Raw genomic sequence first — 24,582 nt, 5'->3', positions numbered from 1 at the left:
TCATTGCTTCTTTCTAGGGAAGCAGTGATCTAGAGTAGTTAACAAAACAGAGGCCTGGTCCGTCAGGGACGGAAAGAGTTATATATATCAACAGACACCACCAGGGCTATCATATCTCTAGCTCAATGAGAAGAAAGGCAGCCTATGAGTCCGGAGGTCACTAGTTCAACCCCATGTTTTTGCAATGTATGACATACTTCATTCTGAAAATAGCCGATCTACAATCTCAAAACTTTTCAGATAGCAACGTGTTTCTGAGCTTGTAGATCGGCTGCTTTCACTGGTTTCGGTTCCGAGGAGACGTACAATTTCTCTATTGGTAAATGGTTTTTGAACGAGTGATCTTAGTGTTAGTGAAACAGGGGCTTGGTTCATGACAGAAGGCAAGAGTTAATTATCTTCAACAGACAACTTCAGCCTGGACAAAGCTATAGCACAATAGGTAGTGTTGCAGCCTGTGAATCCGAAGGTTGAGGGTTCGATTCCTGTTAATGGCAATAGGTTGAGATGGCCAATCAATCCATTCCGTTTCCATCTCTCTCTCTTCAATCCATTCCGTTTCCATCTCTCTCTCTCTTCAATCTATTCCGTTTCCATCTCTCTCTTTCTTCAATCTATTCCGTTTCCATCTCTCTCTTCAATCTATTCTTTTTCCATCTCTCTCTCTCTCTCTCTCTCTCTCTCTCTCTCTCTCTCTCTCTCTCTCTCTCTCTCTCTCTCTCTCTCTCTCTTCATTCACCAGGTCAGGTCTGTTGGTCCAATGGCTTCTAGCTTACATCTGTGCCTCTCAACCCCAAGGTTACCAGTTCAAACCTCACTTGATGCAGATTTCCTTTAAATTGCGTTGCACACAACATGATTTTGTCAATTAATGCATATGCAATTTTTAAAGATAACCTGAAATGCTTATTTGAGAGAGTTTGTTTTTGCAATTTCACATACTTCTTTCTGAAAATAGCCGATCTACAATCAAACAACAGCTTGTAGATCGGCAACTTTCACTAGTTCGTTCTGAGGAGACAAAAAACATCTTTATTGCTAAATGGTTTGTGAACCAGTTATCTAGAGTAGTTTAGGACACAGAGGCTTGGTTCATAATGGACGAAAATAATTATAGATGTCAACAGACACTGTCAGGGAGGACATATATCTAGCTCATTGAGAAGAGAGGCAGCCTGTGAGTCTGTGGGTCGCTGGTACGATCCCTGTCCCTGACAATGTATTGAGGTGATCATGATTTCGCATTCTTGGGTTTACACATAGTGTTTTTTGAGGATAGGCTTAGGCGTTGTTTTACTGAGGTTAGGGTTAGTGAGGGTTTGTCTTTCTCTCTCTCTCTCTTCAATTTATTCCGTTTCCATGTCTCTCTCTCTCTCTCTCTCTCTCTCTCTCTCTCTCTCTCTCTCTCACACACACCGAGGGAGGGTGAGAGGTGGCATTGCAGAAAACATGACCTTAAGCTCAGTCTTCTATGTTTCTATGGCTTATTGAGCATATTACTTATAGTTGTGTCTCTCTTTTAATGTATGACATACTTCATTGTGAAAATAGCCGATCTACAATCTCACAACTTTTCAGATAGCAACGTTTTGTGAGCTTGTAGATCGGCTACTTTCACTAGTTTTCGTTCCGAGAACACAAAACAAAACTTTATTGCTAAATATTTGTCAACCAGTAATCTAGAGTAGTTAGCAAAACAGAGGCTTGGTTCATAACGGACTGAAAAACCTATAGATATCAACAGACACCATCAGGGAGGCTATATTTCTAGTTCAATAAGAAGAGAGGCAGCCTGTGAATCCATAGGTCGCTGGTTTGATCCCTGTCCCCAACAATGCATTGAGGTGATCATTATTTGGAATTCTTACTTTGTTACAAACATACTCCTGGTAGCCTGTCTGTCTGTCTGCCTCTCTCTCACTCTGTCACTGTCTGTCTGCCAATCTGCCACTCTGTCACTGTCTGCCAGTCTTCCAGTCTGCCACTCTGTCACTGTCTGTCTGTCTGCCAGTCTGCCAGTCTGCCACTCTGTCACTGTCTGTCTGTCTGTCTGCCAGTCTGCCAGTCTGCCACTCTGTCACTGTCTGTCTGTCTGCCAGTCTGCCACTCTGTCACTGTCTGTCTGCCAGTCTGCCACTCTGTCACTGTATGTCTGTCTGTCTGTCTGTCTGTCTGTCTGTCTGCCAGTCTGCCACTCTGTCACTGTCTGTCTGTCTGCCAGTCTGCCAGTCTGCCACTCTGTCACTCTGTCACAGTCTGTCTGTCTGCCAGTCTGCCACTCTGTCACTGTCTGTCTGTCTGCCAGTCTGCCAGTCTGCCACTCTGTCACTGTCTGTCTGTCTGTCTGTCTGCCAGTCTGCCACTCTGTCACAGTCTGTCTGTCTGCCAGTCTGACACTCTGTCACTGTCTGTCTGTCTGTCTGCCAGTCTGCCAGTCTGCCACAGTCTGTCTGTCTGCCAGTCTGCCAGTCTGCCACTCTGTCACTGTCTGTCTGTCTGCCAGTCTGCCACTCTGCCACTCTGTCACAGTCTGTCTGTCTGTCTGTCTGTCTGTCTGTCTGCCACTCTGTCACAGTCTGCCAGTCTGCCACTCTGCCACTCTGTCACAGTCTGCCAGTCTGCCACTCTGTCACAGTCTGCCAGTCTGCCACTCTATCACAGTCTGCCAGTCTGCCACTCTGTCACAGTCTGCCAGTCTGCCACTCTGTCACTGTCTGTCTGTCTGTCTGCCAGTCTGCCAGTCTGCCACAGTCTGTCTGTCTGCCAGTCTGCCACTCTGTCACAGTCTGCCAGTCTGCCAGTCTGCCACTCTGTCATTGTCTGTCTGTCTGCCAGTCTGCCAGTCTGCCACTCTGTCACAGTCTGCCAGTCTGCCAGTCTGCCACTCTGTCACAGTCTGCCACTCTGTCACAGTCTGCCAGTCTGCCACAGTCTGCCAGTCTGCCACTCTGTCACAGTCTGCCAGTCTGCCAGTCTGCCAGTCTGTCACAGTCTGCCAGTCTGCCACTCTGTCACAGTCTGCCAGTCTGCCACTCTGTCACAGTCTGCCACTCTGTCACTGTCTGTCTGTCTGTCTGCCAGTCTGCCAGTCTGCCACTCTGTCACTGTCTGTCTGTCTGCCAGTCTGCCACTCTGTCACTGTCTGTCTGCCAGTCTGCCACTCTGTCACTGTATGTCTGTCTGTCTGTCTGTCTGTCTGTCTGTCTGCCAGTCTGCCACTCTGTCACTGTCTGTCTGTCTGCCAGTCTGCCACTCTGTCACTCTGTCACAGTCTGTCTGTCTGCCAGTCTGCCACTCTGTCACTGTCTGTCTGTCTGCCAGTCTGCCAGTCTGCCACTCTGTCACTGTCTGTCTGTCTGTCTGTCTGCCAGTCTGCCACTCTGTCACAGTCTGTCTGTCTGCCAGTCTGACACTCTGTCACTGTCTGTCTGTCTGTCTGCCAGTCTGCCAGTCTGCCACAGTCTGTCTGTCTGCCAGTCTGCCAGTCTGCCACTCTGTCACTGTCTGTCTGTCTGCCAGTCTGCCACTCTGCCACTCTGTCACAGTCTGTCTGTCTGTCTGTCTGTCTGTCTGTCTGTCTGCCACTCTGTCACAGTCTGCCAGTCTGCCACTCTGCCACTCTGTCACAGTCTGCCAGTCTGCCACTCTGTCACAGTCTGCCAGTCTGCCACTCTATCACAGTCTGCCAGTCTGCCACTCTGTCACAGTCTGCCAGTCTGCCACTCTGTCACTGTCTGTCTGTCTGCCAGTCTGCCAGTCTGCCACAGTCTGTCTGTCTGCCAGTCTGCCACTCTGTCACAGTCTGCCAGTCTGCCAGTCTGCCACTCTGTCATTGTCTGTCTGTCTGCCAGTCTGCCACTCTGTCACAGTCTGCCAGTCTGCCAGTCTGCCACTCTGTCACAGTCTGCCACTCTGTCACAGTCTGCCAGTCTGCCACAGTCTGCCAGTCTGCCACTCTGTCACAGTCTGCCAGTCTGCCAGTCTGCCAGTCTGTCACAGTCTGCCAGTCTGCCACTCTGTCACAGTCTGCCAGTCTGCCACTCTGTCACAGTCTGCCACTCTGTCACAGTCTGCCAGTCTGCCAGTCTGTCACAGTGTGCCAGTCTGCCAGTCTGCCACTCTGTCACTGTCTGTCTGTCTGCCAGTCTGCCACAGTCTGTCTGTCTGCCAGTCTGCCACAGTCTGCCAGTCTGCCACTCTGTCACAGTCTGCCAGTCTGCCAGTCTGCCAGTCTGTCACAGTCTGCCAGTCTGTAACAGTCTGTCCGCCAGTCTGTCAGTGTCTGTCTGCCACTCTGTCACTGTCTGTCTGTCACTCTGTCACTGTCCAGTCTGCCACTCTGCCAGTCTGCCACTCTGCCACTCTGCCAGTGTCTGTCTGCCACTCACTCTCTCTCTCTCTCTCTCTCTCTCTCTCTCTCTCTCTCTCTCTCTCTCTCTCTCTCTCTCTCTCTCTTATTCTCGAAACCGCTCATTGCTGCTTGCAGCTATATTTTCTTCTTCTTACTGTTTCCTTAGATTAGATTAGCAACACATAAAATGACCGTTCCTTTATGCTGTTGGAAGATGAGATGAAAATATTTTCTTTCCCAGTGATATTGAATTTGTCATAACACACTCATTCTATCACATGTGAGAATTCAATATATTGCCCTCAGTCCTAAACGGAAACAATTTGAGGGTTTTCATGTCTGTGTGTGAACTTCACCTTGTTCCAGTTTCCCTGTATGTGTGGTTTAACACAGCATAGCGTTACTGTCTGCCAGAAACCTTGTATCTCCAAATTTTCATAAATTCTTGCCGCACTTTGTCATACAACATTATGACAACAATATGACCCGCAAGGGTCCATTTGGTTACATTTTTACATTCTTGGAGTTAAATGACCACTACAGAGTTTTTCTTTCCTGTGTGCACCATATGGCAGTAGTAGGCTATACGTATATAAATGGATATTGTAATAGCTCTGAATCCCTCCATGTCTGCTAGCTTTGCACATCGTAGCTGAGCTTCAGGCGGTAGGGATTAGGTCACAGGTCAAATGTTCTCGTCATTAACCAGCCTATTGGTTGTGTTATTACTGTGTGTCCTGCACAGTGCAGCCTGTTTATCTCCTATTGACACATTGTCATTAGAAATGTTGTCTGCGTCGCTGTGGAGCCGGCCTGCAGTGCAACGCTCGGGGCAACAGCGCACCACCGCTCCCATCTGCACTGGCCATGAAAGACATTAGTTTTGCTATTGCTACGTCAGCCATATTCCCACATACAATTTACAATTTAGGCATTTAGCAGACGCTCTTATCCGGAACAACTTACAATAACTATAAGGTAATCACATACATAGAATGCAGAGAGACAGTGTAGTGCCTTAAGATAAACAATATACTATCAAAATAACAATCTGTACATGTACATTGAAACTATAAGATACCGGGTAAACAATGAACCTAGCGTCTGATTAAATAACATGCTATCTAAATGACATCGTTAAGAAAACAAACCTAAGTAACAAAAAACATGAGAGTGAGTGACCAAGACATATCTGCATGGTAGCCATATCTTGGTCAATCGCTAGCATCAATCGAGGCAGGAAGTGCTAGTGGAGTCTGAAGGTGAGGTTGAGGTGAGTCTTCAGATTACGGCGGAATATTGGGAGTGAGTTTGTTCCACAGTTTGGGAGCCAGGACAGAGAAGAGTCTGGGACGTGTGGAGCGCTGTCCCGGGTGTTTTAGGGAAGGCTCAGACAGCTTTCCTGTGTTAGCTGATCTGAGTGAGCGGGAAGGGTTGCAGGGTTGGGTCAGGCTTTCCCTTGGAATTGCGTTCCATTCGGACCGCTGGTGGTCCCCGGACCCCACGTTGAGAACCAGTGCCCTAATTGCTTTGCTGGGTCAGCCATGTTTGAGTGTCGCGGCGGCGTTGACCTTTGACCTCCTGCCAGGCAGGCACAAGGAGCTCCGTTCAGAAGCAGAAGTCTTTGTTGATAGATTGAGGAACCTTTTCTACTTGTTAGCACCGCGCTATTCTTATTTCCTCCTCCCACCTCCTTTCTGTTAGGAATCAATTCTACGCTAATGTAATTAGATGGTATCTGATGCTCCCAAAACAGACCTGTGTGTGTGTGTGTGTGTGTGTGTGTGTGTGTGTGTGTGTGTGTGTGTGTGTGTGTGTGTGTGTGTGTGTGTGTGTGTGTGTGTGTGTGTGTGTGTGTGTGTGTGTGTGTGTGTGTGTGTGTGTGTGTGTCAGGGTGATTAGTGGGCTAGGTAATGATTTTCAGGGGCCATGCCAAATTAACAATGCAACCTCCTTAATGAGCTCCCATTATCGCTGCACATTAGCCCTGAGACCAGATTTACACCCCACACACACACACACACACACACACACACACACACACACACACACACACACACACACACACCTAGTGCGTTTGTACTGAAATGTCTAATTCAGGGCCTTGATTTCTCTACCATTGAAACATCACAAGCAGAAGTAGATTCATTAGAAGCAGAACTCTGGCTCTTTTCATTGCCATCATTTACTGTCGTGTCTCACAACCGCAGAAACTTGGAGAGACGACTGATGATTAAAGGGGCATGAAAGCCAGTGATTCCCAACCTACTGGTGGGCCTGGAGGGTATTGCAAGTCTGTCCCCAAATTATTGTCAGAACACTAACATTTGAATTATAGTATAACATTAATATTAAAAAGCGAATGTAAAATAATGACATGGTATTTTTTCTTTAAAACCTTGTTTTCATTGTGATGCCAATACTTAACAACTATGTTGGTTCCGTTGACCCAAGCAGGAACACAATCGATTGATTGATCATTAAAATAAACATGCTCTGAAAATGCACACGGCCCACCCATCTGACCACTTAACACGGCAGCCCTTCTCCTACAAGGCTCCCTCCGTGGAGTTTGCTGAAGGAGTGCATTGTTTGACTCTCCATGACAGAAAGCTAGTAGGGGATACAATTCTCAAAGTTCAAATGTATTTTGAGGACAGCTGTTTTATATTTGGATGGAGGATCCAAAGGTTCTGTGACTGTTGGTAGGGCATTCCACATTTTGGTGGCAGTATAGTAGCATGCATTTTCCCCCATATTTGTGCCGAATCCAGGGGGAACAAGGTCAGAGGAGCTCCCTCTGGTGTTATGCCCATGGGCGTCTCTCACTCTAGAGAAGTAGTTTGACAGGCACTGTTCCTCTGAGTCTTTTAAAGACCAGACCCATTGCATTGCTCTACTCTGTCCTCCACCTTGAGCCATCCCAGCCAAACAAAGTGAGCCAGGCCAGTTCTTGCCCCACGAAATGCACCATGGGAAATGTAGGTGAATTTTATGGTAATTATTGTTGTTGGGACCCCCAGGGGTTCTTGTAGGGGGTTCCAGGGAGTCCCCAGCTAAATGATTGACAGTTAGGAACCAAATGGACCAAGGGTTTTGAACTAAGATTGGACAAATGTACAATTTACAAGTGTATATTTGTACAATCTCAGGGCCCTATTATGCATGTCTTAACTACCGGCAGGTCTTATGTCTTAACTTAAGGCGTGGAGACGTGGCCAATGCCATTTTGCTATTATGAGTGCGGTAATCTGCGCACTGCGCCAAGGCACTACGTGGTAAACGGCCCTGAATTAGTCATGGGTGTGGTTTGGGCCTTATTTTAATTAAACCAATCAGAGTATCGGCTGCCATTCCCTTTAAGATCAGCGCAAGACGCAGGCAGAAAGAAACATCTGATTGAAAGGACTAAGGAGAGATGTCCAAGTGCATGCATGGCCGTCATAATCACTGTAGCCTCTGTCTAATTATGTGACTGTCTCAGTGTCTCATGTCCAAAACACATCTGTTATCTCTTGACAAACCAATAAATATTCACATTCTCAGTTGCCTATTATTAAAGCATCTCCCCCTTTCGATAACATTTTACAAATTTGCTCAGTGCTGCTACTAGCATTAGTGTTATATAACCTTTTCAACTGGTCACAGAAAATGTAGATCCATAATGATCCATCGATCCCCTGTGTGTCGACACAGACTGGATGTCTGTCAGGATCTGTGTCCGCTTCCCAGTGGAAAAGAATTTCACCTGTGAGGTAACGTTTTACGTCTTTCCCACCTCCCCAACTAGCCACAGAACATTTATATACATTATGATCGCTTGTCAGACGGTTGGTAAAAACAAAGGGGATCACCGTTCGTCGTCCAGATATTTTTTTTGACCGTAACTGTCGCTCCTTTTGCTAGAGCCCATTGAATACAATATGTCTTGTCGAATCCAGGGGAAAACAAATTAACTTGAGTTACATGCATTTGCAGGAAACCAATAGACAGAGAGTGGATGGAGGCCGAAATCTTCGGATGACGTTATTTCCGTATCCGTGTGAGTTACAGTGAAAGTGGTCACTCAGGATTATAGATCACAGTGCGATCTTTTATAAAACAATTTAAAAATAAACAGACAGGAATTCCCGTCCGTGGCAATGAAAGCCTTTGCAGAATCGGACGGGAATTCCCCGGCAATGAAAGAGTTAATTAATATGGACACTCCCCCAGGTGTTAAATATGCTGGAGAGTCTTAAGCCTTAAGTGTTTGCATTCAGCGTGACTTGTAAAATAGCGATTGCACATAAGATGGTGGCGTTATGACTTCATTACCGCATAAAACCTGGAAATAAGACATGCATAATAGGGCCCTCAGGGTTAAATGAACACTGAGGATTTTAAAGGGTAGATTCGGGTCCCATCAGAGACAGAAAACGTCCGTGGCCTAATGCATATCAAACTGGGGGTCCCTGAAATGAAAAAGGTTGACAGTAATTATATTCTATGATAAGTATCAGTAATGAACTATAATGCATCAACGTGTCAAAAGCATGTTTATCTTCAACAGCCACAGGCACTTCCTCTTTCCTACATTTCTTTCCACTAGAAAAATCATTTCATTACAAGTGCTCACATTCTCTTTCTCTCTCTCTCTCTCTCTCTCTCTCTCTCTCTCTCTCTCTCTCTCTCTCTCTCTCTCTCTCTCTCTCTCTCTCTCTCTCTCTCTCTCTCTCTTCCTCTCTCCCTCTCTCTTTCTCCCTTCTCCGTTCTCCGCTGTCATTCCGATAGATACTCTATCTGTCCTCTTATCCCTCTCTCTGCTGTCAGGACACTATCTCTCCTTTTCTCAAATTAACATTTTAATTACAGGATTCTGCTCAAGCCTGGACGAATCAATATTTCACTCTCTCTCTCTTTCTCTCTCCTTCCCCGTCTCCGTCTCAATCTGTCCCTTTCTCTCTCACAAACGCCATTTCCGTGTCCCATTTCTCTCTCTTTCTCTTCTCTCTCTCTCTCCCACTCTCCCTCCCCCTCTATTTGTGTCCATTGATCTGTAGGCCTTAACATCTGCAGCCTCCTGGGCTGCAGACAAATCTCTGCCATGTTAGATCCATTTGAAGCCAGTAGAGAGGATTTGCTCGTATTTCACCTGTAGAGAGGAGGAAGAAAGAGGAGAGATGAGGAGGGAGTAGTGCCGCAGCTATCGATAATTTTATTAGCGTCAATGACTTTTTCGGTTAATCGAATAATCGAGAAGCGTGTAAAAAAAAAAACGTCACGTTGCAATGTGATGCGTTGTCAGCTTGTTGATCGGCTGTGTTTGGCTAAGATATTTAGTGTATAAGGGAAAAAAGGAGGTGCTTAGTACAGACCCAATGCCTCCCTGCTTGGCACTCGGCATCAAGGATTGGATTTGGGCAGTGGTGGAAAAAGTACAACATCTTTTATTATGTAAAAGTATCAATACTTCAATGTAGAAACGCTCTGTTACAAGTAAAAGTCCGGTAATCAAAATTGACTTGAGTAAAAATACAAAAACATTTATTTACACAACACTGATGCATTCAAAGATGTCTATGAAGCTATCTATGAAAACTATGAAGAAGTTTAAGAGCTTCATCTCTCCCTCAGCTAAGGGCTCCTTGGCCTGAAAAACATTGAAGACCCCTGCCCTACACGGTTGTCTCTGAACTCTCTATGTGATTATTTACCTTGTTTATTGACTAGAGTTCAATAAACACTTGTAAGGTGCTCTGGATAAAAGCATCTGCTAAATAGAATACTGAAGTCCTGCCGTCACTCATTCATCCCCTGGATCACAGAAGTAATGTCTCTATGGAGTATAACATTGGGTCATCTAAGATCTGTTTCTGGCGAAACATTCATTCATTAACGGTAACATTAGCGTTTTCTTGTCTTCAGTTGATGCTTTATATCCATATGAGTCAAATGTGTTTATTTTTGGAACAGTTCTTATACAACGCGATATTAAACAAGTCTATGGGAATTCAGAATGGGGGAAAAAAAGAACGTGACCCAGGTAGGATGCGTAAATTACGTCAGACTTCTCTGCTCTACACCTAAATTGTTGCAAATTGTAATATTATATTTACATGAAACAAATCGTATCTATTCCTACCAGGTCTGGAGCCCAGTCCGTCCACATCTACAGCACCAGCCGCCAAAAGGAAACCTGCCCTTCCTCCCTCCTCCTCTTCCTCCTCTGGCTCCGGCCTTCACAGGAAGTTGAAGAGGGTTCTGGAGGAGGAGCAGGACCCGACCAGCGGCGCCGCCACCCTGCGCCTCCTACGACAGCGACTCCCACAGGACGCTGAGCGAAGGTACTCTCCTGCTCTTTACAACTATCATTTGATTGATTGATTGAATACTTTATTAACAATATTGTTAACAGTAATACAATATATGCTAAAAGGATATCACAAAAATTAAGGGTTAACCGAGGTACATCATAAAAAAATAAAATCATAAAAAAGAGAAAATAGCCATACTACTGTTGCAGCTGATGATGGTGGAGCTGATTGAATTACTTCATGTGGTCATTCTATTAATCTGAGTGAGGACTGAGTTAGCAGAATTCAGGCTATCGAAACCTTGCTGTTGTAGTTTCACTAACAGTTTCAGGTAGTTGTTGATACAATTGTTGCACGTATTGGGCTGGTGTGTATTTATGTGCACACGTGTGTGTGTGTGTGTGTGTGTGTGTGTGTGTGTGTGTGTGTGTGTGTGTGTGTGTGTGTGTGTGTGTGTGTGTGTGTGTGTGTGTGTGTGTATTTGTGTCTATCCCCCCTCTCAGAAATCTGTGTGAGTGTTGGACCAAATCTGTAGGAGTAGAAGCAGCAAGTGTGTTTTGAAGAAACAAATGATCCAACGCATCCAGGGGACTAAAAAAAAGATATAGCAAAATTACCCAATGAGTGTCATTCTTGAAAGTTGTATTTAAATTGTATTTTTTGCTATATCTAAACATTTCAAAGTGAGTAAAACTCAATTGGTGCACACACAGATATTTGCACATTATAACAACTGCTGATTTATGCATATTTTCCATCTTGCTACATAAAATAATCAATCATCAACATCTGAACCCAGCAGTGCAGTCTATGACATCAGCCAGATAGAACTATGATGCCAGTACTATAATGTCACAAGAGAAGTGATCAGAGGAGCAGAGTTGTTTTGCCACTATCGTAGTGACATGGACGGAAGTATGGATAGAGCTTCTCATTGAAGGTGCAGCCAGTGAAAGAGTAGAGATGAGATCTGGTCTCCATATCATTAAAGGAGACCAGACCCTCCTCATAATCCACAAACACCCACTTTCGGGAGCTCCTCTCTGACAGGGAAGAGGGAGCCCAGTGCTCATTTCCAGTCCTCAACACTATAGTATAATCGTTGTTGGGACTCGTGTGATTCTTCCATTCCTGTTAATGGACTCTCTGGCCACTCCAAAATCCCAGCTAGTCTTCTCCCTGAGGAGAAGCTTTGTTTTCCTAAGACACAGAAACATCCAGAGAATCTCTCTGGGTTGTTTGGGAGATTCTTCTTTACGTCTCCATCTGTCCTTTGTTTTCCATCCTCATGCTGGGTGAGTTTGCAGTGTGCTGTATCAGGGTCCAGAGTTACATCCACTGCATATTGCTGGATCCTCCTCAGCTCAGCACCACCCTTGTGACTCCTGAACTGATGAACCAGCTCAGAAACAGTATTGTTGACAGATACTTCTGGTCTCTCATAGAAGTTTCTGTTACATAGCGGACACTTACACACATCATTAGTGTTCCAGTAATGTGTGATACAGGTTTTGCAGTAGTTGTGTTCACATGAAGTGATTGTATCAGTCAGTACATCCAGACAAATGGAACACAGGAACATCTCTTCAGACTGGAGTCTGCTTGGCAGACGCCATTTCTATTTCCAGATAGAAGGTACTCAGACTAGAAGGTTATGAATCTGATCTGGATTCTACTGTAATAGAGAAAAATAATTTTGAGAGATGCTTCATGGAAACCTGTCATTATTTAAAACCTATTTTGGATCTCTGGAATTGCAAGGAATAATGAAAATCGGAGAAAATTATATCTGGATACAGTTTAATGTACTTTTTGTTCTCTACTAAGGAAGGGATCATACATGGAGGCGGTCATTATTAAAAAATAAACCCAGACAGGGTGATGCAGGAAAGTTGACACTAAGTAAAAGAACAAAAAGGATTTCATTGCTTCCGCTGAAGAAAGATTCTACAGTTGCCACAGGTGATGCGAATGATAGTGAACAGTCTCTGTTCATAGCAGCTATCTGCTGTCGAGAAATAACACACCAGTGAACCAATCAGAATCAATCATTCAACCAAGCTGTGTAACAATTAATAATAATCCATATCTGCTGTACTCACCTGTCTTTGAGGTCTCTGTATTTCTGTTTAAGTCGTGTTGAATGAAAGGTTTTGTTTCAAAAACACTTCTACTTAGATTTGCGTCACTGGGAAACTCCTCCGTTTGGCTGTTAACCCTTCACACCCTCCACTTTTCTCTGTCCTTCATGCCTGCACCCATCAACAAAAAAGCCTCATAGTCAAGGTCAAAGTCTGATAGTCATTCTTAAAAATGGGTTCATTTCAGGCAAAATAACTTGAGTATGGATTGATATAATGATCAGAAGGCTGCCTTGAAGACATGGTTAACTTTTGGGTAAAAAAACGTACAAATTCATAATCAAGTTATATAGAACCAGAGTTGGAGTTACAATCTAAGCTTTGTGCGGTACTCCAAAATAAGTGACATTAGAGGTACAGACAGACAGACAGACTGACTGGCGGGTGCACTTTCTGTGAGAGAGAGCGAAAGAGCCCACTACCGCTCTACTTGCAACAATTGTATCTAGTAGATGGCAAATACAACCTGGAACTGCCAGTGATATTGCAACAATAAAGTGTCAATAGCCTGAAATATGCCAGTCAATTCCTAATATGTCCAAAACTAACAAATCAGTAGACATTCTCTCCGTAACTCTGTCTGTCTGTCTGTCTGTCTGTCTGTCTGTCTGTCTGTCTGTCTGTCTGTCTCTCTCTCTCTCTCTCTCTCTCTCTCTCTCTCTCTCTCTCTCTCTCTCTCTCTCTCTCTCTCTCTCTCTCTCTCTCTCTCTCTCTCTCTCTCTCTCTCTCTCTCTCTCTCTCTCTCTCTCTCTCTCTCTCTCTCTCTCTCTCTCTCTCTCTCTCTCTCTCTCTCTCTCTCTCTCTCTCTCTCTCTCCAGTAGCACATCTACTCCTGGTTCCTCAGAGGAGGTCAGAGGTGAGTCTTGTCCTCCCGGCGCAGCGTCCACGTCCAGGCAGGACGCCCCCGACGCTCCAGTCGTCCCGTTTGGTTTGGACCTGTTCTACTGGGGGAAGGAGCAACCCAGCGCTGGAAAGATTATCAGGTACACACACACACACACACACACACACACACACACACACACACACACACACACAAAACACAAAACACAACTCTGGCAGACACAAAGGAGGCAGTTGAGTAATTTGTATGTGTGATATGACCACTAGAGGGCGAAACAGAATGACAACTAATAGAGTCAACACAGGACAATAAGGATATCACTTTTTTTTTCTAGATCTAGAACACATTATGATTCAGAAATTATATTTAGATTATTATTTTGTTATAATCTAGGGACTTTTGTAATAATAATAAGTATTATTATCTATATATCTACACATTATTATTATGAATTATTATTATAATATTTTTTTACAATTATTTTATAATATTTGAGAAACAACTCTGGTCCCAAATGCTTCTATACGTTTAAAAAAACATACTAATAATACTAATAATAAAGCTGTGTTTGCACCGCCACTGGTTGGGTCTCCTTGCAGGTCAGCGTCTCAGCACCAGTTCTGGGTTCCGTGTGAGGATGAGGGGCAGGAGGTGCAGAACGAGGAGATGGAGGCAGAGAGCAGGAGCAGGTACATCTCCTTCCCCGGGAGGTTCACTCCCGTCGGACACTTCTGCCACGCACCCCTGCTCAACGGCACGCTGTGTCAGAGGCAGGACCGCCTGAAGGTACACACACACACACACACGCACGCACACACGCACGCACACACGCACGCACGCACGCACGCACACACACACATATTCTACATCAGCGGTTCCCAAACTTTTTAGCTCGAGATTCAAAAGAGAAATTTTATCTCCTGGGACCCAAACTAGTGAAAAGAGCAGCTCTTCAAGCTCACAACGTGTCGCATTTCGTTGCGAGCTTGTAGATCTGCTATTTTCACCACTTCTTGAAAGGTTCTTGAAAGTAAAGTTTCTATTTATTTATGATTTTTTATTTATATTTTTTTTATGAATCATTGTAATTTTTGGAGGGGATTTTTGAAAATGTTTTGAAATAATAATAATAAAAAAAAGATATAGGAAGGGGGACAATTTTATATTTATTTGCGACACATAAAAACTTGTCCGGGACCCAAAAATATGTCCCGGCCCGCTGTTTGGGAAACACTGATCTAGATGACAAGGCGACCGAATGCACCACCCTGGGTGAAACACCTGGTTTTTAGTATCATTGTCTGCTGTATAGGGATGGCCATTTGGACAAATGTTCTTAACTCATTCACTGCCAATGACGTCTTTTAAAATGAAAGCCCTCACTGCCAATGACGTCTTTTGATGTCTTTCTTTTTCGCACACAGAACCAGGAGATAACGTGATCCAGATTTACTGCTCCATTCACTTCCTGGTTAAAGTATTTGTTAAAAATTCTGTATCTCGGCTCCTGTGTTTTACTATGTATTTTTGGCGAGACATGCTATTTTCAATGGCGTATCACAAGCGAACGGGAGGTTGTGATGACTTTTTTTTTTCTTTTTGCGGAAGCACAGTGAACCCTTTCGTGATTAGCAACCATCAGGGGATCGATCATACTGGAGATAAATATTCTGTGACTACTTGTAAGAAAATCGAAAAATCGCTGGCAGTCTGGGCTTTGTTTATGTTTTTACTCTGACAGTGGATGAGTTAACCAGTAACCGAAACTATTAACACATTGACTGCCAAGCCCGTAGTCCTACGGGCCGTTAAATCCAACCGTTAAGTGCCAAGCCCGTAGTCCTACGGGCCAAGGTCTTTTTTGTAGTTTACATTAGATTAAGTCATTACCTACATTGACAAGAAATTTCATCCATCTAGACCACAGAAAAGTTGTAAAATATCATTATCTGGTCAAGTGATAATATAAAACTTGTTATTCAAAACACTAAAGTCACATAAAGTCACATAAAGTCATATTAAACTGAAAGTCTGATCCGAGCAGCAAGCGGCTGCCTGTGTTGAGTGAGGCAGCAGCACCCGTGGCAAGCAAAAAAAAAAAAAATGCGCACTGGACGTTAGATTACCCCCTCAGGCACAAAATATCATCCATCTAGACCACTAAACCTATTATTACAAAGCACTGAATCTGCATAAGAGCAGGGGGTCCGCGAATCTGTATCACACCGAAGGTTTTTTCTGTTTTTATAAAGTTTATCCGACTCCGAGCGATCAGCGTCTCTCCCCCTGCTTAGCTGCAGCAGCCCTCACTGATCACTGAGTGCACACACACACACACACACACACACACACACACACACACACACACACACACACACACAAGCCAAAGCCTGTCATCGGGGACCCCCAGTCCACGGCCAGGGACCGCCTGGGGGGTCCCCTATCGATACACAAGCACAAGCCTGTCGCCTCTTTTTTCTCCAAAAAAACAACACGCTCCGACCGCAACCCCCCCTCCCACACACACACACACACACACACACACACACACATAGCCCTGGTTCAGAGCGTCCACACACACAACCTCCACACACACACACACAACCTCCAACCCCCAGGCGGGGACCCCCAGTCCACGGCCAGGGACCCCCTGGCCACCTGGGGGTCCGAGGGTCCGAACGATCCGCACCTCCCCACACACACACACACACACACACACACACACACACACACAAAACCTCCAACCGCCCAGGGACCCCCCACTGGAGGGTCCACCTCCAGTGAAAAATAACCTCAGCCTACCTTTAGCAGTTTTCTGCAACACGGTGGGATCATGGCAAAGTTGGCAAACGGTGGGATGTCCATATAAAAAATAAACTCCATGGACACGGTCGCCTTTTGTTTTTTCCTCCAAGGAAAGACTGGTGATGCGAGGTTACTTGTTTTTCAAACAACGTAGCGATGGCCAACTACACACACACACACACACACACACACACACACACACACCCTACAAGTCCAGGGGGTCCCTGGGCTCCGCACCGATCACGGGGAACGGATTTATCCATAAAACTCCAGACGTAACTCGTGTGTATACGCGAGGCAGCCTGTAGCGAGGTGGACGCGCGCGCGCGCACACACACACGCACACGCACACGCACACGCACACACACACACACAGAAACAACATAGCGATCATGGACAACTACACACGCGCGCGCGCACACACACACACACACAGGATTCATGGCGACTGACGCCCGCAATAAGTTTTTCTTTATTTTTTTCAAAGTAATGATAGCGAGGCAACCACATCTCTCGTTTGTTTTGGGCTTGTTTTCATAGACCTGGTTGCTTATTTCTCTCTCACAACCTGGCAACAATGTGTCCCACGTGGCCACTAGAAGAGGGTGTTCAACCTGCGGGTTGCGATCTCGGGTTGGGAACGAGAGAGAGAGAGAGAGAGAAACAAAGGGCTGGCTTGTAGGCCTAGATCTGCTATTTTCAAACAAAATGAGGTCCCCAGTTCAAATATGATTATTTTGGGGGGGTCACAGTCTGAAGCCTGACTGACAGACAGACAGACAGAAAGACTTATTTTTATTTATTTATTTATTTTCACAAATCATGATAAATGGCATAAAAGAAAAAAAAAAGCTGATCTAAAAGCTCAGTAAAAGCTAGTAGATCTGCTATTTGCTGCTATGAATACAGGTGTGGATTGAGATTTGACCAAAAAGTTTGGAAAAGGAAGCTCTCGATGAATGTATTGATGTTGCACTTTGAACTTTGAATTATTATTTATTATTTGGGGGAAAAAACACTTTGAAAAAAAAATTACAGTGAATAATGTTGTTTGAAATGAGCTGAAATAAGCTTGCACTTTGGAAACAGTGATAAATGTACAATCAAAAGCATTTTTTTAAAAATGTATTTTTATAAACAAGTATTGTTTACATGACTGATGTCAAAGAAGGGGCAAAATAAATGTCAAACACTTTTGAAATCATTTTATGCATCTAAAGTGTGTCCTTTTACTAAAACCCTCATAACTCTGAATCTAAACAAAAAGGTCTGTTTTTGGTGAAGACCAAGCTGTATTCAACTACCTCTAGCTAAAGAACGGAACATGCTATCAACTCACTTTTTTTTTCAGAAAAAATAAGAGATTCTAAGCTTTTTTTTTAGATATTCCATTTGTTTATAGTCATAACACAAAATGTTCTGTGAGTCCTCAAATATGAGTCAGAATGGTCAAAATTCCTGGCACTGGCTGATCCTGTTATAGAAAAACCTCTGGCAGTCAATGTGTTAAGAAAAAATACGTACTACTTTTTAGAATGAACGAATGTCTGTGAATCACTCAGGGTTACCCGCCAGGACTGCATTTGCGGTCGTGAAACTGTTATAGGAAGTTAGGAATCCAGTAGCCAAAAGTGGGTAAATGTCGTTAACTACCCCCCGTCCCCCCCGACGGGCCCTGGTCGATCCAGAGGTGTTTGGTCAAAGATATTGTGACATTTGATCTGGTTTCACTTCCTTCCACTGCGGTTGGAATGACTAGCGGTGTGTCTGTCCAACCAGTGTCCTTTTCATGGGGTGATCGTCCCTCGTGACGCCCTGGGTCGACCAATCAGAGCGGAGGACAGAGTACAGGAGGAGAGGAGGAAGATAGAGGAGCAGCCTGGTGAGAACACACACACACACACACACACACACACACACACACACACACACACACACACACACACACACACACACACACACACACACACGCGCGCGCACACACCCAGGTTCAGTTTTTATTTTCCTGAAAAGGAACCTTTATTCATGATGTTTAGAACAAGCATCACATGCAGATACCGTACATTAACATAAGCGTGCCACCATGAGGCGAGATTACATTATGACTGTGCTTCTCAAAGTGGGGTCCTTTAAGTTGAGGGAGTTCCAGTAGCTCCCCAGACAAATTAATTAAAGGGGAATACCACTCATTTTCAACATTGAACTATGTCTTTAATACACCTTAGAGCTGTTGTGTGGAAATAAGACCCCCCCCCCCTTCTATGTTGCCTAGAACTGGATAATTGATTGAGGTCATCTAAGGTGTATTAAAGACATAGTTCAATGTTGAAAATGAGTGGTATTCCCCTTTAATATAGCATAAAAATGTGTTTAACTACTTTAACCCTATACACGCTATTTTCTTTTAAATCTTGAAAAACACAAGAAATATTTGGAATATTTTGGAAACGTTTTAAAGGACAACTTTAGTTTTTTACAACCAAGGTTTATGTTTTAGATTGTAATTAAAGTAAATAAAAGATGAGTGTTAAAACATTTAAATGTACTGCTTTCTATAGTTTGAGCAATTTTCGCTGTCTTTTTTACAGTGGGCGGGGGCATTCTGTCCGGTGGCTAAATATGTATTTTTTTACATAATAACCTGCCGTTTTCTTTATTGTTATTTACAGTAGCTCTTCTAGCCCCCAATAACTCACATCTGGCCATCAAAGACCACAGGACCTTTTTTATTGTGTAAAAAAATGCATATTTAGCCACCGGACAGAATGCCCCCCCCCCCACTGTAAAAAATATCATGAAAATTGCTAAAACTATAAAAAACAGTAAATGAAAAAAAAATAACACGCATCTTTTATTTACTTTAATTACAAGCTAAAATATAAACCTTGGTTGTAAAAAAACAAAGTTGTCCTTAACAACACAAAGCTTCTATGGGGATCCCAACATATTTTCAGATGGGGGTCCACAGCCAAATACATATTAATGGGGAGGTCCTCGACATGAAAAGGTTTGAGAGCCACTGATGTACAGTATGAGATTAAAAAATGCTTAAGGTGCAGTTCGTCAATGTTCAAGCTACTGGTCATCTCTATTGACCACTTTAACCACTTAAACCCTCTAGTCTTAGAGAACTGGACCTGAGTTACAACTGTACTCAGACCGCTTTTTGCCTTCTGCACCAAATCTCTTTACCAAAAATAGCCGATCTACAAGCTGAAAACGTTTCGAGCTTGTAGATTGGCTATTTTTGGCAAAGGTTCCCCCCAGAATAGGCTTGCTGGGGTTCAAGTGGTTAAAGGTGTGAAGAAGACAGAAGAAAAGAAAAGTGAAGGAGAAAAATGAGAGAAAGTCAGCCATCTGGTAATAGTCCGTTCTGCTCCCATCTGGACAACAATCACATTTCTGTTGTGTGTGCGTGTGTGCGTGCGTGCGTATGCGTACTGTATGTGTGTGTGTGTGTGTGTGTGTGTGTGTGTGTGTGTGTGTGTGTGAATCTCTTCTGTCTTGCGCGCGCGCAAAACAGAAGAGATTCAGCAATCTGCAGGATGTCCACTGGCTGCCTGCAGTGTCTTGTTAACCACTGGCTATCTCTGTGTGTGTGTGTGTGTGTGTGTGTGTGTGTGTGTGTGTGTGCGCGTGTGTGTGTGTGTGTGTGTGTGTGTGTGTGTGTTGTGTGTGTGTGTGTGTGTGTGTGTGTGTGTGTGTGTGTGTGTGTGTGTGTGTGTGTGTGTGTGTGTGTGTGTGTGTGTGTGTGTGTGTGTGTGTGTGTGTGTGCGGGTGTGCGCGTGTGTGTGTGGGTGTGCGCGCGTGTGTGTGTGTGTGGGTGGCCATGGCGAGCTGTCCAGTGAATTGTGAAATAGCATCTTTTGTTACTAACTACACTATCGATCCAGCAGTCCATCTATCACACATACACACACACACCCATCCACATTTACTGTCCACAATAGCACCTCTGTGTGTGTGTGTGTGTGTGTGTGTGTGTGTGTGTGTGTGTGTGTGTCTGTGTGTGTGTGTGTGTGTGTGTGTGTGTGTGTGTGTGTGTGTGTGAATCAATGTCACGGTGAGAGGGAGAGATGGACTCTGGTTGGTTGATGGACCCTTTAGATTTGAGACACATTCTCTCTTTCAGTATTTATTCGCAGTCTCATAGAGATTTATACTTACTTGCGCACCAGTTTCACACACCAAATAAGCAGAATTTGTCCTATTATGACATGCCCAGTAAAGGGACACTAGGTTTCATGTGGTTATGGTTCATTTTGCTTGTGGTAGTTTATTAAAGCCTACTACTGTACAGTACATAGTCCAACCAAACAAGAACTGTTTTCTGTTTCGGAAGGGCTTGCCGATCCAAAGAAGGTTCAGCGTACAGAGAACATAAGTATTTTAAACGGCCTCAGAACTCAGTTCTGAACGCCAGACTCCGCCCTCTCAATAATCTGCCCATATAGCTCAAAGAATCTGCCTAGCAACACCGCAAATCGCTCTGTCGCTCGAGCCACTGAAGCAGTGAACAGCAACCAGCGCTGGAAGCGGTGGTTTTACCTGGATCTCCCTCCAACATGCTGTGGGGCATTTACCACGGATGTGTGGAGGCTTTGCCATTTCTTTGCGACAGGTTTTGCTTATGCATGGTCACTAGAGGGATTACAGAGGTGTTTGTACCTCCTGGAGGTTGGCCCGTGAGACTATTACCTCCTAACTAGTACCTCCTCACCTCCTCAGCCAACGTCAATTTAAACGATTTTGTTCACGTTCACGGCAATGATTCGTTCAAATGATTCGTTCACATTCTCGTTCAGTAGTCCTATTTTCTAGTGAAAAACGCTATCGCGGGAGCCTTATTATTACGTTGCGCGTACAGCCCGCCCTCCCGTCCTGTGTACAGGGGGAGGGAATGGGGGCATGAATGATAGCGTGAACAGTTTCAGGAAGTGAACGAGCTCGTTCACGTTCACGGCAATGAACTAGTTATTTTGAATGAATCGATCATGAACGACACATCACTACTGCTTTCAAAGAAATCACTCCCACCAAACTTCTGACCACTCGCACCGGCCAAACTTCCTTCGGCTAGTCAGAACATCTCGGAGGTGCAAGAACATCCGAACAAATCGGTACTGCCCGAGTTCTGAATGACGTCATCAACCGTGTCGTTAATGCCTACACCATTGGTTCTCAAAGTGGGGTCGGGGAACCCCCAGGGGTCTTTGGGGGGGTACCAGGGGGTCCCCAGCAAAAGTAGTTAATATAGCGTCATACTTTGGTTATTCAAAAATAGCAGATATACAAGTTCATAGAGCGTCAGGGTCACCGAGTGCCGCACTATGAACTTGTAGATCTGCTATTTTTAAAAAAAAATTATATTTTCAAAGCGAACATTTTTAACTTATAGCTTTGCTTCTGGAGGTCCCCTGGCACAAAACATTTTCAGATGGGGGTCCGCAGCCAAATATATATACATTTGGGGGTCCTTGGTGCAAAGAAAGTTTGAGAACCACTGGCCTACACTGTTTGAACAAGGTTGGGACCTCAGACGTCAGTTGAAGTATGTAGTGGTCTTAACTGCTGTATGGGTGCTCTGCACGTGGATGCTGTGCCGTGTTATAAAGGTGTTGGTTTCAGCCGTTAACGATGGTCACTTAAATACAGTTTGGATCGGAACCTGTTTTGAGCTGCGCATGAATCAAATGGACAACCAACACAATCCAAAAAAAAACAGCTGTTGTTGCGTTGGCGTGCGTGCGTGCTTGTACTACTATAATTGACGGCTAAATGTCTCCACAAGTATAGTAGAATTTTAGAAATTGTCATTGTGTGGACAATTGTTCTGGTCCTCACAATTGAAATGGTTGTTTTTATGGTTCAAATACATGTTGGGAGTTAGGTTTACAATTAGAAAAAATATTCAGGTTAGAGTTATGCCTGATTTATAATTAGTTGCATGCCGGCATAGCGCACAGAAAATAAAAGATCTTGTAAATTGCCTATTTTCGGTAGGCAACACTGCACTCAAGTATTATTATTATTATACCGACTTTAGGATTAGGGTTAAAAATGGCATTTATAAAAAATCCGTCCTAAAATGTAGCTGTCCTCACAAATCTAGTAATACGAACGTGTGTGTGTGTGTGTGGCCTCAGCTGGAACAGCTAAGAGGTGTTGACAGAATAAAGCGCTCTGCTGTAGCACTGATTAACTTCATAAGACTCTCTCTCCCTCCCTCTCTCTCTCTCTCTCTCTCTCTCTCTCTCCCCCCATCTGTCTGTCTGTCTGTCTCTCTCTCTCTCTCTGTCTCTCTCTTTCTCTGGCTTTGAGAATGAGAGCAGACAAATGAGACGACTTAAGCCACTCTAAGATTACAGAGGCCACATAATGGAGGACACACGCACACACACTGTGTGTGTGTGTGTGTGTGTGTGCGCGAGTTGAGCGGCACCTCTTTAGTTAGTAATGATTGTCCTAAACACAACAGCTGCTTGACCGCAGTGTGTGGTGTGTGGTGTGTGTGGGTGTGGGTGTGGGTCTGGGGGTGGGGGTGTGTGTGCGTGTGTGTGTGTGTGTGTGTGTGTGTGTGTGTGTGTGTGTGTGTGTGTGTGTGTGTGTGTGTGTGTGTGTGTGTGTGTGTGTGTGTGTGTGTGTGTGTGTGTGTGTGTGTGTGTGTGTGTGTGTGTGCGTGCGCGCGAGTTGAGCGGCACCTCTTTAGTCAGTAATGATTGTCCTAAACACAACAGCTGCTTGACTGCGTGCGTGCGTGCGTGCGTGCGTGCGTGTATGAGATGAAGACAATTGAAGGTCCAGGGACACACAGAGTCAAAATAGCTGATTAATAACCACTCTCACACACACACACACACACACACACACACACACACACACACACACACACACACACATACACATACACACACATACACACATACACACACACACACACACACACACACACACACACACACACACACACACACACACACACACACACACAGCACAGCACAGGGGTGGCAAATCTGTCATCATGTTATTGACCCTGAGCCATTGTTTAGACAGTGGTGGAAGAGAGCCAGCAGACAACTGGCCTTTTCATTTACATCCTAATTACATCCTAATTGCTCTGCATTACAAGCACTTTATCTGTAATTAAACCGCAATACAGCGTCATTACCGGGAATTGTCTTTTCATTTAGGTCGTAATTACTCTGCGTTACGTAACGCTATGCTTTATTATCATGACTTATGGTAATCTTGACATCTTTCTGTTAGCGTCAGAATATTAACGTGCATTTTTCTTTGTGTGTGTGTGTGTGTGTGTGTGTGTGGGTAGGTATGTTAGCGCTGGTTTTGTCGTCCATATATTTCATTAAGTTTCTCCAGATGTCTCAGTAGGCGGAGATCTAGGATCATCTGGCTACACCAATGGTTCTCAAACATTCATATCAAGGACGGGGGAATGTATGTTTGGCCGTGGACCCCCATCTGGGGGTCCACGGCCAAACAAAAAATATTTTGTGTCAGGGACCCCGATAAGACCCCGGTGTCCAACGGGCAGGATAGAGTACCCATTTATCAGCTTCAATTTGATAGTGTTCCACTTCCAATTTTTGTCTCCACCAAGCCGAAGGCGTGGCCGAGACTATGTTTATGCCCCCGTCCATCCGTCCATCCGTCCGTCCGTCTGTCCATGTGTCCGTCTGTGAACAGCTAATCTCCGGCACCGTTGGACCGACTGCCGTGAAACTGTGCACACATACTCCCTGGATGCCAGAGCTGAACCAGTTGCCCAAATTCTTCACATATTATGGTTATAGTGCCACCAGCAGGCCGATTTTTGTAAAACATTACTCCTACAGATTTTGTTCAAACATCCCGCAAATCAGTACACATTATCTCTATAGTCATGTGATCAAGGCAGATCTGTCCGATTTTTTATATTCCATTCTGATTGGCTAAGATTGGCATCTAAAGTTTGCATGTCTGTGCATTAACTTAATCAACATTAATCCTCAACTTCTACAGATTCCACTCACCTCTATAATGACTGCATTCCAAACATTAATGGCCCACAATAACCTACCTGACCTGGCGGAGACCTGTGCTCATGAAGAATATAGAGCCACCTTTCAGTGTATGAAATGCAAATAC

General features: G+C 44.5%; 1 protein-coding gene across 3 annotated transcripts in view; it reads left to right on the top strand.

The window, feature by feature from the left end:
• The window catches only part of uvssa (UV-stimulated scaffold protein A), a 60,567-nt gene that overhangs the window by 31,916 nt on the left and 4,069 nt on the right, over nt 1-24,582 (top strand). Inside the window, exons 11-14 of one of the 3 annotated variants that reach the window (XM_084041108.1) lie at nt 10,479-10,677; nt 13,610-13,771; nt 14,232-14,418; nt 18,217-18,319. In XM_084041108.1, the coding sequence (XP_083897234.1) occupies nt 10,479-10,677; nt 13,610-13,771; nt 14,232-14,418; nt 18,217-18,319 (651 nt within the window). Of the gene's footprint in view, nt 1-10,478; nt 10,678-13,606; nt 13,772-14,231; nt 14,419-18,216; nt 18,320-24,582 lie in introns of all 3 variants that reach the window. The other 2 variants (XM_084041107.1, XM_084041109.1) reach the window with 2 other exon arrangements.

The sequence above is a fragment of the Gymnoscopelus microlampas genome, assembly GCF_963454915.1.
Source record: "Gymnoscopelus microlampas genome assembly, chromosome: 18".
NCBI lineage: Eukaryota > Metazoa > Chordata > Actinopteri > Myctophiformes > Myctophidae > Gymnoscopelus > Gymnoscopelus microlampas.
Note: the sequence above shows the minus strand (reverse complement) of the source record. Positions and strands in the feature narration are given on the sequence as shown.